Source organism: Tursiops truncatus, chromosome X, assembly GCF_011762595.2.
Source record: "Tursiops truncatus isolate mTurTru1 chromosome X, mTurTru1.mat.Y, whole genome shotgun sequence".
NCBI classification, from domain to species: Eukaryota; Metazoa; Chordata; class Mammalia; order Artiodactyla; family Delphinidae; genus Tursiops; species Tursiops truncatus.
The window spans coordinates 29318809-29337531 of NC_047055.1; the positions used below are offsets into that span (position 1 = coordinate 29318809).

General features: G+C 37.7%; 1 protein-coding gene across 5 annotated transcripts in view; it reads right to left on the reverse strand.

Moving 5' to 3' along the window:
* DOCK11 (dedicator of cytokinesis 11) overlaps positions 1–18723 on the reverse strand; it is a 189865-nt gene that overhangs the window by 60851 nt on the left and 110291 nt on the right. For 4 of the 5 annotated variants that reach the window (XM_033850004.2, XM_073799049.1, XM_033850001.2 and 1 more), the window contains 8 exons: positions 17676–17759; positions 13982–14093; positions 13440–13478; positions 11603–11781; positions 7256–7372; positions 5466–5541; positions 4783–4892; positions 2858–2969 (listed from right to left, as the gene is read on the reverse strand). In XM_033850004.2, the coding sequence (XP_033705895.1) occupies positions 2858–2969; positions 4783–4892; positions 5466–5541; positions 7256–7372; positions 11603–11781; positions 13440–13478; positions 13982–14093; positions 17676–17759 (829 nt within the window). The remainder of the gene's footprint in view (positions 1–2857; positions 2970–4782; positions 4893–5465; positions 5542–7255; positions 7373–11602; positions 11782–13439; positions 13479–13981; positions 14094–17675; positions 17760–18723) is intronic. The other variant, XM_033850002.2, reaches the window with a different exon arrangement.

Consider the following 18723-nt stretch of genomic DNA (forward strand, 5'->3'; position numbering starts at 1 on the left):
ACAGAGTTCCGAGCCTCCAATTCCATTTTATAGTAAGGACCCCACTGTGGTGCCAGAGACCCCTCTGGAGAGTTCCTCTAACAGCAGCAGGCCTCCCACAGGAAGGAGTGCCAACCAGAAGTCACCTGCAAGTCTTCCTTTAACATCTGCACCTGGCGCTCAAGGGGGGCATGGATTTCAAGGTGACTTAAGCCGTTCTGAAGACAGGCTTGGCAGTGCACAAAAGAAACCGATCTTCACACAGAAGAGCTCCACACACAAGCGTAGAGCTCAGAGTCACTTCTCTTGGAGCCCTTCCAGTGTTTCTGCGGGAGAAAACCCACCTACTCCATTAGTACCTGCAACTACAGATGAATATACGCTTGATGATACTAACTCATTTCCTCATTTTACACAGAGAAAGGGAAAGCCCCCTTCATATGTATTTCCTCTTGACTATACATCTCGTGGGAAAAGATCAGCGGCTCGTCTTTCTCAATACAAAACTGGATTTTCGGTGAGACATAGCTGTAACCAGCCACCTTCCAATGAAGAGGTGACTGCGAGGAAGCATACTGCTGAATCTACAGGTGCAGCTGGTGCTGATGAGCCACAAGGTGAGACCCAGATTTCCACTTTGGGGTCTACAATAAAGAGAAAAGCCGGGGTACAGCCAGGAAGAAGGAAGTAGCTTTCCCTCTTCCTTTCTCTTAAGGAGACTGCTTTTCTTTTCCAAGAGAACAGTCTTGCTGTCAATTCAGACTGTGTAATTGATAACCCCTGACTCTGATACACTTCTCAGAATATAATATACAAAGCAATGAGACCTACACAAAAGTTGGGCAAATGACTAAGACTTTGAAACAGTGAATTATTGGCAGTTAATAAATTTCAGCTACAGAGAAGGAAACTCATTCTTCAGAATCCCTGTACTTTGATATGAAAGTGTAGAGTCTACCATCTTTTTGCTGAAATTAAGTTGCTACTGTTTATGACTGTAAGAGTTCAACATTTAAATGCATATAGAGTAACGAAAGTGAAATATTTACTGGACTTGACAAGGTATAACGAAAGTGAAATATTTACTGGACTTGACAAGGTATAACGAAAGTGAAATATTTACTGGACTTGACAAGGTAACTAGAATACATTCATTGAGAAGGACCAAGAAGCAGATATTTTTTGGAATAAAACGAGTATGACTTAACAGATACCATGCAGCATGACTTTACACTTACAAAAGATGAAGAGGAGATGTGACTGTAAGACGAGGGGGAACTATGACGTTCTCAAGAAACAAAGCATTTATGGTTTTACCCATGACATGAAGAAAGCAGCCAGTGGCTTGTCACTGGTTAACACTGTATGTGGCATGTGGGCATGTGGGGGTGTGTGCACACGTGTACTGGGTGGAGGAGAGGAGAACTAGTCAACGATGCATCTCCCTCTCCTCCTTCCTTCTCTCTCTCCCCCTACCACCCTCCTTCTTACTTTCCCTGGGCTGTGGTGGTATTCAACTACTTTTTTCTTTTTCTCTCCAGTTTTTTGTTTTCCATGTTGCCTCTTGGGCCTTAAAAAAAAAAAAGACAAATTTATTGAGTGAATTCATGTGCCATAAAACTCACCCATTTAAATAGTGCCCAATACAGTAGTTTATGGTACATTTAAAAACTTATAAAACCACCAGTTTTAGAATATTTTCATCACCCTAAAGAAAAAAAACCCATACATATTAGCAGTCACTTTCTATACTCCCCCATTTTTCACCTTGTGGGGAGACAAAAACAGTGAGCTGTGGCTGTAGTTATTAACTGATCCGTTATCTCCTGGAATGAAATACCACCAGAGTTGAAAATGATTTCCCTTTACTGTTTTCTTTCCCCAAACATGGAGGCTTATCACATAGCCTCAATAATCTTTGATGTTTACTCTAAATCGTACATTCTTAGAACTTGAAGATTCTAGTTATTTAAACCTGTTTTATTAATATACTTTAGAATTAACCATTCATATCTAGCTTTTGATTTGTTTCAATGTTTGTAAGTGAGTTAACTATCAACTTATTTTATGTTCTTATGTGCTGCCTTATTACAAAAAAAGATTTAATATTTACTAAAAATGAAATAAAAAAATAGAAAATAAGTAAAATTTAACTACTGTATTATGATGATCAGAACCCAGGTGCTTTTTTTTTTTTTTTTTTTGAGCAAAAACAGAAAAGGAAGAAAGGGGAGGGAATTGTGTAAACAAATGTGGTATTGGGAATAAGATTTTACTTCCAGAGGACATGCAGTTCATGAAAATCCTTTGGTTATATTTTATAAGGTAAAGAGGAAATGGTAATACTAGTTAATAATACAATTGTACACCAAGGAAAAAAGAACAGAGCCTGGAAAAGAATGTGACACCATGCAAAACTGTATAATGGTACTGCAAGAGATAACAACGACATTCCTTACCCTCAAAGAACCCTTCCTGTCTTTTTGTTTGCTTCTGATTTTCCAAATCCTGGGTCAAATAAAAGCTAAAGTGTTAACTATGGCACTGGTTATTGTTATTTTTTTCTGTTTACGTTGGTCATTTAATGCATTATATGCTCTGCATGAAAAAAATGTTTAGCACTTCTAAAACTATTGCCTCACTTTAGAAACTAATTTTTAAATCAAAAAAAAAAGTTATTGCAAAGAATCAAACTTGTATGACCGAAATGAACCTATTTTAAGTTAAAATATAAGAACATACTAAGGTCAGAGTCTTCAAAGTTCTGTTTCTAATGTGCATGTGTTCTACATGCAGATGATGGTCAAATATTTGTTGCATGAACTTGTAAACCTGTGAGGGTGGAGTACAGTCCACGATTAATATGCTGGTAACTCACCTTCAGAAATCATTTTTACTATATACAAATAGCACATCAAGAGGCTTCTGATTTCATACTGATCCAATCGGTTATACTGAGATACACTACTCCTTGCAGAACTCTGCCGAGTCTGTAATACAAAGATAGGACTTTTCTGAAACAATATTGGTACTGTAGCTTCCCATAGCCTTTAACTCAATAACTGTTTTAACCATTAGTCCTGTTTGGGAAAATTCTAAGCATAAATCCACATTTTATATCACATTTGGAAGGTAAATGGGCTGACTCTTCTTTGCTACTGTACCTAATAATATCACTGGAAATTACCTTGCAGTCTTCATCAAGATATAGCCATGAATATACTGTGTATGTTTCATTCCCATAGGTCCTGTGTTTTAGTAAGAAAACATTTTGAATAATCATATGTGGCTATTCCAGGAAAAAATAGCTTTTACGTCAAGGAGAAACTTAACTAAGGTACATCGAAGCGTAAGAAGCATTTTAAACTCTTTAACTTCAATCTCTCCTTAGAGTTTATTAAAATCCAACGTCTAAATAATAGGTCAGAAAATCTATCTTAAAAAGGCTTAATGACATTACAAGATAATTTTACTAAGGAGGACCCAGTAATACTTCAAAATTAGAGCCTCTACAAAGTAGTGATGTTCCTATTATTTAGTGACTTTTGTTAAAATATCAGTTAAAAATGGCAAGATCTGACTTATTTGGGGATTTGTATGAATACAGCAATGACAATCTCCTAACGAATGTACCCCTGTTAGAAACCAATACTTTCAGCTGAGCTAACCTGGGCTGGGGATAGATATTTACTAATCTAGGACTCACCAAGAACGTCTACTTGGAGCAAAACATCTAGGTCCTGAACGCTTGCTAGCTGTGTGGCTACTGGCAAGTCATTTAACCTCTTTGTCCTTTATGTGTCTTACCTATGACAGTGTCTGTTGTCTTAATTCTAAATGGTGTGAAATAAGAACCTTTATGATTAAATTACTAACTATGCAAAGACTCAATGGAGTATATAGTCCAGTGGTTCTCAAGGGGTGGTTCCCAACCAGCAGCATCAGCATCACCTGGGAACTTAGAAATACAAATGAGCAAGCCCCCAGACTGACAGAAACAGAAATTCTGGGGATGAGGCTCAGCTATCCATTTTTATAAAGTTCCCCAGATGCACCCTAAGAATGCCACGATCTAGGAGAAGAAGTGCCGGAATTAGAAAACCTGGGTTCAGGCCTGGCCCTGCCATAGTTGTGTGGTTGTCCTAAGTCACAATCCCAGTTTTAATTTGTAAATTGAGAGTTGGAATTTATTATTTTTATGGCCCCTTCTAACTCTAATTTTATATGATTCTCTGATTTTACGTAGCAGCGTGACAAGGCTTTACTGGTCTAAAGTGAGGTTTCTCTGTCTCAAGGCAGACATATCCCAAACTTCAATGTCAGGCTTGAAATAATTTGATAGAAGAGTTAGAGAATATATTGTGATTAAGTGATTCTGGGATGCTGAGATCATCCATTTGGGGACCTAATTTTTCTTCTCCCATGTTAATGTCATTACTCTATTACAAAAGAATAAAAAGCTGAATCCTGCCAGGGAGTGATTTAAGTGACAAGGTACATTAGGCATTTTAAACTTGAACCTTCCCTCTCTAGAACAGGTTTACAGAGTGCTAGGGTTAAAGGAGGTATTCAAAGTTGGAACTCTTAAAGATGAATGCCTTATCCTCTATAAACAGTTTTAAAATATCCAAGCAGCAGGTGCCAGGATAGGAAGGAACTGCTACAACATCCAAGCATTATGGGATGCTTTTTAAAGATCCAGTACAGACTACAGGAGAGTAGAGAGACCCCTATTTGCATAAAAAGAAAGACTGCTGTAGCTTAACACATCACTAGGGTTATCCTATATACTTAGGTTCTTACATTTTCACCAGTGCTGCCCTGATCTGGAAATCCTGTTGCTCCTTCTGGGATGAGGGAACCTCTTGAATCTTCCCTCTTAATTCCATGTCCATTTTGAAAAGACCCATAAGCTGGAAAAAAGCCAAGTCCTTGTTAGCAACAGGAGGAACTGTCAAAAATAATTTTAAAACTAAGCACTGGGTTAATTTAAGTAAAGACATATTTTAGGAAATAGATCTTGGTCATCTAAAATGTGAAGTTTATATATTACATCAAAACACCATAAGAAGCCAAATAAAGGGTAAGCAATTTTTTTTCCTTGAAACACTTTAACGTGTATGAAACTACAAGAAATTCCTTGCAAGTCATAAAATAAAGGCAAACAATTAGATAATTTTATAGATAAGGAAGTTTGGCCCAGAAAAAGGAAGTGTCTTGTCCAGGACTGGAGACAGATGATTGGAAACCAGTGTTTTTCTCATTATCCTTTATTTTCTTAGTATACTAAGCTAAATTTTATACAAGCTGAGACAAGGAAACCTAAGCAAAGAAATGTGGCTGCAAGTGTAAGATTTTAATTAAACTTTAGTAGAGATTGTGCTATGTACAGTTTTTATTATGAAATATTTCAAAAATACAGAGACGTATAGGGTACATCTCTAAACAGCCATGCCACGTATAATCTTTAAAGGACTTTTAATTACCGGTGTCTTTGTCAGTGCTCAGACTCCCTCTACTTGTAGGTGAAGCGAAGCCACATGCAAACTCGTCTCTGGATGCCTGTAACACAGTGTGATACCTCTGTCATTTAAATACATTTGTACACTAGGATAAGAAATCGGAATTAACAATGAGATGGTACCCTAATTTTAAACAAAGCTCACTGTGAAAGTCTAAATCACATATCAGTATTGGTATTTAGGGGACATCTCTTTTAAAAATGGATCCTGGGGGCTTCCCTGGCGGCGCTGGTACCGTGAGCCATGGCCGCTGGGCCTGCGCGTCCAGAGCCTGTGCTCCGCAACGGGAGAGGCCACAGCAGTGAGAGGCCTGCGTACCACACACACAAAAAAGAAAATGGATCCTGGTACACTGTTACAACCATGACCTCTGGCACAGTGACACACAACTCTAGGTGGCTGGTAAAAGCTGCAAACTGGTGTGATCTAAACATGATTCCATTCTCCTCCTTGAAGCAAGGGCAATACTAGAAGGAGAGGTGTGACCAGAGGCCCTACATGATCTTGAGTTGCAAAAGAACGAACAGGTAAGTAAAATATTTCCAAATATCACTGTCAAATGTTGTGGAGTAAGCATAAGCATGAGTAACTGTGTTTGTGAAGAAAGGCTTGCTTGCCACCCAGGTAAGCGATATAGCGTCCACATTTAGCTGATTGACGTAATCGGGAGGTACAGGCAATCAAGTGAGGCTTAAAAGCAGCTTTCTCAGGAACCCAGGGTAGGCTTGACAAATCTACGGACATTTATTATGGGGAATTTCCAAAGGAAGCTGTAAAGGACACAGTTTCACCTGCCACCCAACAATGTGACTTGGCTACTGAACATGTGAAGGTGATCTTGGGCCAGACAGAACGTGGAGTGGGCGGGGGGCAGGAGTTATTAGTCGCACTGGACAGACTGTAAAGTATACGCCACATTTTAAAATGGCAATTGGTAAAATGGAGCATGTCCAGAAGACTCCAACCAAGAAATGTAAAGGGTTTGAAACAACAAATGATGAAGTGGAGATATCTGGCCTGAAGAAAAATTGAGAAGGGACATGTGTGAAGGGGTATCATGTGGAGGTAGAAATGGATGTATCACTAGAAGGCAAAACTAGGACCAGTGGGTAGAAAATCTTGTAGATCTAATGTGAGGAGGAAAGTTTTCATTACTACTATGGCAAAACGTTGTTTTGCCAAGTGGAAGACTGATCACCTCCAAAGTTCCTTTCAACTCTAAGATTCTAAGGGGAGAAAAAAGCACAGACCAACTGTGATGAGTTAAAAGCCACTCATCAGGAAGTGCTGAAAGGAGGCTGTCAAAGAGGAGGAGAAGCAAAGGAATACAGTTTAATCCCTGGTGCCTAATATTTTGCAAAGTGAATGTTTTGTTCAGTTTTCCGGTTGAATCAATATATGAAGGCATGTAACAGCAGCAAATCTTAAAAAGAAAACACTGAGCACAGAGGATTCCCGGTGTTCTCTTGGACCTCGTTACTCAAAGTATGGTCCTTAGACGAGAAAAAGCCAAGAGCCTGTTTGAAACGCATAATCTCAAGCTCCACCCCAGGGCTACCACGTTAGAATCTCTGTCTTCATTCCCCAGGTGATCCATATGCACATTAAGATTTGAGAAGCACTGCTCCAGGAAGAAGTATAAATTTAAAATGCTGTAAAAGGTGCACTATTGAGACCATACAGCGTATGACCCTAATTCTGAATACAGTCAATAAAACAGGATAAAATGCCAATGGAAACACATTACTACTTACAGAATTAGGCATGGCTGCACAAGAATACAAGGTATCTCGACCTGCTAGTCGCTGTATATTTTCCAAAAGCAGTCCAACAAATGGGAGGTACAATTGTGCTATTTTGGCTTGTTGGTTCTGAAAAATAATTATCAAAAGCTTAAGAGATATATAATATGCCTGTATTACAAATAAAGTTGGCTCCATCTGTCCGTTTAAACACTAAAAGCAAGCTAATATCCATAACAAATTCGTGAAGCATGAGTCTATTTATATTCATAGTCTCTAACTGCTACACCACTTTGTTGGTATTTGAATTTATATACAATAGAGAGTCGAAGCACATCCCTCGAACATCACTACATAACAGGCAAAAGTTTAGTTTTTTTTAATAGCAGATCATATTAGTCCTGCTCTTTAACTTCAGCAAGGGTTGAGTTTGAGGAGAGCAGGGATCCTGTCTGTCTTGTTCACTGCTTCATCCCCAGTGCCTGGGCACATAGTATATGGTCAATATACATTAGCTGAATGAATGAATAGATGGAAGAAGTAAAAAAATGGTGAATTACTGTATTCATTCAAGAAATATGTCTTTGCTTTGAGTAAAGCTGCAATTAAAATAACGTGATCTTGGCCCCCTAAATCAATTATACAACTTGGGAGATTGATATATTTGTAAACATGCAAGTGAAGCTGGCCACTGGTCATCTTAATGAATGTGGTACCTCTTATACGAATTTATTTATTGCTTTTCTCAGCTACAGACATTCCTCACCAGATATGGACATACATTCAAATCAGCCAAACCAGTGGTTGTGATGGCACAAGAGTTGCCCTCCATACTTTAGGACTTTGGGAGGCTTGTCTGTAGACTTAGATAAGGCCTCTAGGGTACAATGGTTAACCTATAGAATACAGATCAATAGTGTCTCATAGTTCCATTTATTCTTGAAATTGAACAATTTTTCATATGTTAATTGCCCATTTGTACTTCCTCTTTTATGAGTTTCAGGCACTCTTAACAGACCTACTTCTAATACACAACCCTAATCAGTAATAGTCTCTATCGCTAGGAGATTCTGGTTCAGTAGGTCTGGGCTGGGTCCCAGGAATCTGCCCCAGATGGTGCTGATGTGCACTGAGGTTTGAGAACCACTGATCTAGTTCAATATCCTGCTCAAGGCAGGAACAGCCCTTACCTGCATCCTTGACAGACGGTTAGTTTTTAAACTTCTTAAACACTCCAGCCCTTTCAGAGGTTCTGTTAGAAAAATCCTTTAGCAGTTAAGTTCTACCTGCTAGTTACAGCCCACTTGCACTTTACATGGCAACCCTTTAAATATTTGGAGACAATTACCACAAATTGTCTTAATTCACTCTTCACAAGGCTAAATAGCTGTTACTACTTTCCTTTATTCTTCACATGGCTTTGATTTCAAGAGTTTCCACCATCATCATCACCCTTTCTCGGCAGTTCTCTAATTTTCCAGGGTCCCACTTAAGATTTGAGAGGCAGTACAGTCTAGTGGTTAAGAGCACAGATTTTGAATTTTAGACACATGAATTCCAGCTCTCCTGTTACTAGTTACTTGATTGTGATCAAGTCACAACCACAGTTTTCTCTTTAGTAAGATGGGGATAATAACAGTGACATTAATTCATGTAAGCTAATGTTTAATACAGTGCCTGGCATATAGTGAGTCCTCAATAAATTTTAGCTACTATTATTAACATTATAGCTTCTAGATGGGAATTCATTTTAGTTCTGATAGTGAATGATCACTAGGGAAGGAGATACTACACCTTTCTCAGGTGAACAGGAACACAGGAAAGCATGCAGTCAGGGCAAATACATTAAAAGTTTTGTCTGCACAAAAGACAGAAAACCATCTAAGAATCTATTAACAGAAGACAGTTTAGATAAATAGAATAAGGTATATCCATATGATGGAATACTATGCAGATTTAAAATAAATACAGATCAAATCTTCAGGCTATATTGTTAAATGACAAAAGGAAAATGCATAATGGTTTCTATTATATATTTATATATATACATATATATAGCATATTGGCTTGTGCATGCATAAAATAGAAGTTTATATAAGAAACTGATAACAGTAGTTGCTTCTGGAGAGATGAATTGAGGCATGGAGGTAAGGAATGGGAGGGAGGCATTTTGATTCTCTTTTTTAACATGTGTGTAACATTACCATTAAAAAAAAAAAAAAAAAGAAAAGAAATCTGCCCACAGTCCAAGCAGAAATTGCAATTCTCAGGAGTCAACATCACTTGCAGTGGTACAGGAACTAACACAGACCCCAGGATAAATGTTAGATGTTGGATATTCTTGTTCTGGGTAGGAAAGATGTCTCATGGTATTAGGAGGGCTCCCAAAGCAGTTTTTGAGTAGCACATAATAGGGACCAGTGACATCTCCATCATTTCATTAGAGGAGAGGCTGAGGAAGGCAACATGGTTGGAATGGGGGGTGGCGGTGACTAGGAGATCTAGTCTCAAAGCAGCCTTTCCACAGGAAGAATTTTTTTCTTGACTGTATTTTTATTTGGGGTCACTTTGGGGGACCCAATGGAAATTATAGGGGCTCAAAGCTCCCCTCTCTGCCCTCACCTTGGCATCATCATTAATGGTGAACATGTTTTAAGTGAATGTATCAATATTTGACAAATGACCTCTTACTCAGGCCACCTGTGAAGTCTTTGGACCATACAGAGAAAGGGAATGAAGCAGGTCCATGAAGCAAAGTTTTACTGGGGAGAATCCTATACACACTTAAAACCTGTCAGAAGATTTTGAACAAAGAAAGGGCTTTAGAAATTACTGAAAAGGGTAATGAGGCTGGCATCTCAATCTTTCCCATAGTCTAAAACCTCAAACACTCAAAGAGGCAGAGTGTTATTTACAGATAACAACAGTGATGTGTGTGTGTGCATGTGAGTACATATACTGCTCTCAGAATTTTAAAAAGTAAATAATGTGCAAATATGTGATATAAAATATTTAAAATCCTACCTCTAGGTAAGACGCTAGTGAAATCCGATATTCCTTCACTTTCATCTAAGGAGGCAGGGGAAAAAATACAACTTCCTGCTTTAAGAACAGGAACTTCATTTTGTACTTTTCCCACAAATTCTTTGAAATCATGGCTAAAGACATTTTCCTCCGCTACTACTAGGTACAAACAGAGCCCAGTGGTAACTGGCATTTTTAAAGCTTTGACAAAGCTTGGTTTGAATGGATGACTTTAAGATATCTTTTCATTTAGATATATTATGCCAGTTAACTTACGTTAAGTCAATATCAACATTCACACACACACAAAAAGTGGCACATAAGAGAGCAAACCACACAAAATGGGAGTATGTTGTTATAACTATAATGTGGGAAAAAACGATGCAAATTGCAGTAAGTAATAACATCTGAAAGCTAAAGGGTTTAAGTCTACTTTAGGATAGAATTATATGAAGAAAACTAGCAAAATTTGTAAGTGAAACAAATCTTCATAATTAAAGAAATCTAATTGGATGTAGCTGGCAGGCATTTTCTGTTTTTTAAGGACAAATGGGAATACTGTAGAAAAAGAATAAGATCTATCTCCAAGTCAGCTTTCCAAAGTAAATAAATGACATGATAATTTTATTTAAATTTGAATGTAAAACAAAGGGACAAATTCTTAATTATGAAATAATATGTTACCTTGAGCCAGGTAAGTAAGTTAGGTTATTCTAAATCCATACAGTTTGCCATCTACTATTTGAAGCCCATAGGGTATAATGTTAATAAGATTTGAATATACCCTCCATCCCCGTATATTAAGTTAAAGGTGCGGCAAAAAGCAACTGCAGCTGTGGCCTTCACACATCGACAGTGTGTAATGTATGGAAGGTTTACAGCCACACCTACATTTTTTCAGTAAGAAGAAAAACTTCATATTTACATCTTTTATATATTGGACATACTTAATGTGTCACTATTAATCAGTTACTAATCAATAATAGCATTTATTTAGGGAGATATATTTAAGGATATATATTAAGGCGTGTATTTGAAAGAGTGCACATGGCTATAATCGTGTAAGATTTTTTTAAAAAAATTCTAGTTTATGTAACAAATCATGAAGCGGCTGTGCTGTTCTTTAGACATGATTTGAAAAACCAGTGTTCTTCTTCAACAGTTATCTGAACAGTATTTTTAAAACCTAATCATTTGAAACGGAAACAAAACGTATTTGTAAAAATAACTTCATCAATCCTCCTGTAATGTTCCTTACTGAAAACTTCACCTTGAACATAAAATCTTCTTAGAAACTAACTAATGTGATACTGATGATGATACGAACATCCTTACCTTATGCTGGTATCTAGTGTCAAATGCATGTTTTATCAAAAGATTCTTTATGACAGAGATAGCTGTATATCTGATATCATAATTGTCTTGAAGAGCAATGGAGGTTTCCCTCAGAAGTAGACCAACCAAGAAGTGATGCTTGCAATACTCATCTGATAAACTGTATTCAAGATTTGAATCTGCAGTATAATGAAATTTAAAACCCATTTATAAAAATATTCAAAAATTACTTTAACATTAAAGCACTATATTTATTACTTAGTCATATGTGACCATGTTAGCAGGAACTATATTGTTATTATTAACAAATATGAACAGTTCTTTTATCATACAGAATAAGCATGCAAAATTTTACAAGATACGAGCACTCATCGTTGGGGCTAGATGATAGCCTTAATGATAATTTCAGTCGGTAAGACAGTCCCTAGAATTCTTTGTTTTTCGAGATGCTTTTCAAATCTTAGAAATCTTAGGATAAAATCTAGAATGAAAGAATACTGTATTTGGCAATGTTTTAACACATTTCTTCATATCTGAAGAGATTTAGTTACAACTACAAATTGGAGTAATTCTCTACAGCAATACTTGATTCACTTATCTGTTTGTATTTGTAAAGTAGGAAAAGGAAGAGAAACTAGACAACTGAATCACTGTAACAGTATTAACTATTGACTGTTCTAGTAAATGTTCTATATTGGCCCCAATACAATGGGGTACAAGAACAATAAGAAAAACAGCCTCATCTCACTCAAATTCATCACGCGAATACAAATCTTTTATTTCATAAAATTACCGCTTCAAACTATTTCTTTCACTTCCTTTTAGATCCTCAGTCCATTTTAAATCCCAGCTGCTAATATCCTGGTTGGGACTTGCCTTATAAACTGATTGGGTCACAATCAGAAGGGACTGTGACCAAGTTTAGTCATTTCTACGGTAAATTTCTACTATCTTTATTTCCTCTCCCGTACCCTTTAATTTTAGTTAGGCCATATAGCTGAAGGATATGTTTTCCATTTCTTTTCTGGCCTCTTCAGCACTTAATATAATGCTATATATTCAGTTAGGACTTAATAAATGCTAAATCAGATTTAATCCTAAATCCTCATCCCTTCTTTTCCCTGAATTCCTCAAGCCATCAATAAATACTGGGGGAAGTATCGGAGCCATACATGCTCAGAAGCTAATAAGGGAGCAGTTGAATACGGGTGCTTGGGTTTTTAAATATTTCTTCTCCATTTTCACTGGCTGGCATTCAAGCACTGAAACTGGTGCTCAGCAGCTACCCTCCTAGAGACCGAGGTAGCTGATATCCTTTCTGCCATTGGTCATGCTCTTTTGTGAATCCCAACCACTTTCTATGCACAAGAACCAGTACGGACTAACCCAGGTGGCCTTATCTGGGTCGACTTTACAATGGTAGTAAGGTTTTTTACTTCAGGGGTCTGAATAAATCGAATCAGGTAGTTTCAGCCAACCTCCAAAACTGTGGCCAAGCAGTCATTAAGCAGGGTCAGAGAGAAGGGAGGCAAGCCTGGCAGAGATGAGACACACTTAAAGAACAGCTACCCTCTAGCCCCCGTGCTGGCTTGAGCCAAAACTTGTTTTCTGAGGACGGTGTTTTAAAGTTGATTCTTCTAGCAATCAACACTCAAGCTGATTTTAAGAGTTAACAAATACACCACCTCCTAGGTTTTCTGGGTACATTAACTAAAGCCTCTTCTTGGCTAGGGAGGATTTAAAAAGCAAAGAAAGCCCCCATCCATCTTAGCCATTCATGAAATCAATTGTTTTTAAAGACAGCAAACTACTTTAGAGTGAACCGAGTTAAACCTACCTACTGAAGTCAAACGGTCCACCGCAAATGAAAAAAAATCTAATTAATATATGAAAAGAAAAGGGACAAATAAAAAACATAGTAACATAAGAATAGTGCTACACAACAAAGCATTCAATAAAACTAGCAATGGAGATAACTGAAGGCATTTCATCAATTTAATACGTACATATCACTATTTTACTCTGTCTTTATACTTCTCTTTTGATGTTCCAGTCAGCAGAAATGTATTTATATGGTTTTTTCTTAATTCAGTCTCACATAAGAGTCCAAACAGTACTACAGAGAGCAATTTAACTGGTATCTGACATCTGTGTTTAAGCAGCAATCTATGTAACACACCTAATTTCTTCATTCTATGACTACTACCACTGACACTATGAAGGAAATGCCGAGTACCACTAACGAACCTATCTTCACATAGTAACAATTCTGACATTACCTTTAGATTGACTGGTTTAACTAGAAAACGTTACACTATACTAGCGCTAGCCAAAAACAGGAAAACACAATCCCTAATGATGGAAAACACAAATACATACCTTGAACTCGCTGAAGTTTAGGTTTTGCAAATGCCATTGGCAAATTCAGAGGAATGTAATGTTCGTGATTGCAAACTGTTTGCAGAAATTCAAACTTGTATTCAGCCAGGACCTAAACACAAAGAAATTATACCAGAACTCCTATTTAGTAGTCATTTACTATTTTAGTGATTAAATACAGTGCATTAATTTTCAAAACAGAAGTGTTTAGTATTTTAGGCATACCTTAAAATGTGACCTGTGCAGTAAAGAGTTAACATAGCAGGTCTAAGACTGCTCACCTTAAAAAGGCCTGCTTGCACGGTTGGTCATTGGCTGGCATTTGGGAAATTGGATTTTTTTTAATTATGTAAGTTTCAGGTATACAACATTATAATTGGACATCTGTATACACTACAAAGTGATCATCACCACAAGTCTAGTTGCCATCCATCGGCATACAGTTTACACCCCCTTCACCATTCTGCCCACCCCCCAACCTCTTCCCCTCTGGTAATCACTAATCTGTTCTCTGTATCTATGAGTTTGTTTGGGGTTTTTTTGGTTCATTTCTCTTTTTACATTCCACATGTGAGCGAAATCATATGGTATTTGTCTTTCCATCTGACTTACTTCACTTAGCATAATACTTTTAAGGTCCATCCACGTTGTAAAATGGCAGGATTTCTTTCTTTTTTATGTTTGGGTAGTATTCCATTTTATATATATATACACATACAAAGACACACACACACTTACACACATATATACCACATCTTCTTTATCCATTCATCCATTGATGGACATTTAGGTTATTTCCTTATCTTGGCGACTGTAAATGATGCCACAGTGAACATAGGGGTGCATATCATTTTGAATTAGTGCTTTAATGTTCTTTGGATAGATACCCAGAAGTGGAAAAGTTGGGTCATATTATGGTAGTTCTATTCCTAAGTTTTTGAGGAATCTCCATACTGTTTTCCACAGTGGCTACACCAATTCACAGTCCCACAAACAGTGTACGAGGGTTCCCATTTCTCCACATCCTCTCTAACATTTGTTATTTCTTGTCTTTTCAATAATAGCCATTCTAACAGATTATGAGGTGATGTCTCATTGTGGTTTTGATCTGTGTTTCCCAATTAGTGATGCTGAACATCTTTCCATGTGCTGTTGGCCATCTGTATGTCTTCTTTAGAAAAGTATCTATTCAGATCCTCTGCCCATTTGTAAATCAGATTGTTTTTGTTGTTGTTGAATTGTATTAGTTCATTATATATTTTGGATATTAACCCCTTGATGGATATATGATTTGCAAATATCTTCTCCCATTCAGTAGGCTGCCTTTTCATTTTGATGATGGTTTCCATCGCTGTGTAAAAGCTTTCTAGTTTGATGCAGTCCCATTTGCTTATTTTTGCTTTTGTTTCCTTTGCCTTTGGAGTCAGATCCACAAAAACATCACTAAGATGGATGTCAATAAGGTTACTGCCTACGTCTTCTTCTAGGAATTTTATGATTTCAGGTCTTACATTCAAGTCTTTACTCCATTTTGAGTTAATTTTTGTGTTATGATGTAAGAGAGCAGTCTAGTTTCATTCTTTTACATGTGGCTGTCTAGTTTTCCCAACACCTTTCATTGAAGAGACTGTCTTTTCTCCACTGTATGTGCTTTGCTCCTTTGTTGTAACTTATTGTTCATATATGTATGGGTTTATTTCTGGGCTCTCAGTTTTGTTCTGCTCATCTGTGTATCTGTTTTTATGCCAGTCCCATACTGTTTTGATTATGATAGCTTTGTAGTATAGTTTGAAATCAGGGCGCATGATACCTCCAGTCTGTTCTTTCTCAGATCGTTTTGGCTATTCAGGATCTTTTGTGGTTTCACACAAAATTTTAGAATTATTCGTTCTAGTTCTGTGAAATATACCACTGGAATTTTGATAGGGAATACACTGAATCTGTAGATTGTTTTGGGTTGTATGAACATTTTAACAATATTAATTCTTCCAACCCATGATTATGGAATATTTCCATTTATTTGTGGCTTCTTCAGTTTCTTTCATCAGTGTCTTATAGTTTTCAGTGTACAGGTCTTTCACCTCCTTGGTTAAATTTATTCCTAGGTATTTTATTCTTTTTGATGCAATTGTAAGTGGGATTGTTTTCTTAATTTCACTGATAGTTTGTTATTAGTGTATAGAAATACCACAGATTCCTATATGTTGATTTTGTATCATACAACATTACTGAATTCATTTATTAGTTCTAACAGAGTTTTGGTGTAGTCTTTAGGGTTTTCTGTATGTATTATCATGTCATCTGCAAATAGCGACAGTTTTACTTCTTCCTTTCCAATTTGGATGCCTTTTATTTCTTTTTCTTGCCTAATTTCTGTGGGCATCCTTGTCTTGTTCCTGATCTTTTTTTTTTTTTTTGGCTGTGTTGGATCTTTGTTGCTGCGCGTGGGCTTTCTCTAGTTGCAGCGAGCGGGGGCTACTCTTTGTTGTGGTGCGCGGGCTTCTCATTGCGGTTGCTTCTCTTGTTGTGGAGCACGGGCTCTAGGCACACGGGCTTCAGTAGTCGTGGCATGTGGGCTTAGTCGCTCCACGGCATATGGAATCTTCCTGGGCCAGGGATCGAACCCATGTCCCCTGCATTGGCAGGCAGATTCTTAACTACTGTGCCACCAGGGAAGCCCCTTGTTCCTGCTCTTAGAGGAAAAGCTTTCAGTTTTTCACTGTTGAGTATGATGTTAGCTATGGGTTTGTCATACATGGACTTTATTATGTTAAGGTATGTTCCCTCTATACCCACTGTTGAGAGGTTTTATCATAAATGGATGTCGAATTTTAGCAAATGCTTCTTCTGCATCTATTGAGATGACCATATGATTTTTATCCTTCATTTTATTAATGTGATGAATCGGGTTGACTGATTTGTGGATGTTGACCCATCCTTGTATCCCTGGAATAAATCCCACTTGATCATGTTGTAGGACACTTTTAATGTATTGTTGAATTCAGTCTGCTAATGTTTTGTTGAGGATTTTTGCGTCTATGTTCATCAAAGATATTGGCCTGTGATTTTGTTTTGTGGTGTGGGAAATTAGACCTTGAAACAAACATTTCCTACATGATAAGACTGTGCCTTCTGTGCCAACCTGTTCAGCAGTGTGCAAACCATGTGATTTATGGTGAACATCTGCTTTCCTGTCCTTTCCAAGACTCTGGAAATTTTGACCAGCCTCAAATACACAACTAGCCCCCAACAAAACCCCTAAGCCCTGAGTCTCAAATGGGCTTCCCTAAAGAGAAATGTTGCACACATGTGGCTCAATTTTCACTGCTGGAGAGAGGATGTGCTCTATGTGACCCTTCACAGGAGGGAGGGCACTCAGGAAGCCTACACGTAGATTGCCAAGGACTCCACTTGATGTCTTTTCCCCTTATTGATCCAACTGAGCATCCTCTTTGTGTCACTGTAATGAATCTTAGCCATGAGTACGTCCTGTGAGTCATTCTAGTGAACCATCAAACACGGGGTAGTATTGGGGACCCCCAAAACACTATCCATTATTCCCTGCTTTGAGGTATAACTCTAGTCAAAGCACCTAAATGAAAACAGCAGTTCCAAATCCTCCAGAGGAGAATGTCACCATTGTTCTCACACTCTAATGTCTGACACCCACTGCAGTTATGTCCTTATAGCTTACCTTAGGATCTTTGGGGCTGAATCCAGATATATAGTCATTTATCAAATTGAAAACAAATCCTCTATCCATTAGTGTCAGACAGCGCTATAGGAACCAAATCAAAATGAACAGTTAGTTACATAATTCTAAAGGTCTGTCAAGTTTTTAAAATTCAAAAAATTTTAAATTTTTTCCACAATAAGGGGATGACATTCTCACTTTTACAGATAATAGAAAAACTTTCAGAGATTTAGGTGACCTTAAAGAGATAAAGGGGGACTTCCCTGGTGGCACAATGGTTAAGAATCTGCCTGCCAATGCAGGGGACACGGGTTTGATCCCTGGTCCGGGAAGATCCCCCATGCTGCGGAGCAATTAAGCCCGTGTGCCACAACTACTGAGCCTGCACTCTGAGAGCCCGCAAGTCACAATTACTGAGCCAGCGTGCCACAACTACTGAAGCCTGCGTGCCTGGAGCCTGTGCTCCGCAACGAGAAGCCACCGCAATGAGAAGCATGCACACCGCAACTAGAGAGAGCCTGAGCCCAGCAATGAAGACCCAATGCAGCCAAAAATAAATAAATAAAATAAATAAATTTATTTTTTAAAAAAAGTGAGAGATAAAGGGCAAATGACTTATCATTGGAATTGGGACTCAACTGTATAATTTTCAAACTAAGATACAGATACACACACATATATATACACACACAAATACATGTATACATATATATACACATATATGCATATAAACATATATACGCATATATATTGATATGTAATCTATTAGCTATACTGCCTCATTTTGGTTAACTCTCAAAGCTCAAAGTGAACTGGAGGGTGGTTAGCGGGGCTTGCCTACGTGAACATTTCAGGCCAAAAGTGAAGTTTTTCTTTGGGCCCTGTAAAGTCTTGGCCTACAAAACATTCTTCCTCTGTGACAACCCTACTAGTTGTTCATATTTTCCTACTATCACTCTCCTGGTTAAGGCTTTCATTACCTTGCAACAGCACAACTGCAGTTATCCTCCAAACCTGTTTTCCTGCCACTAATCTTTCCATCCAACTG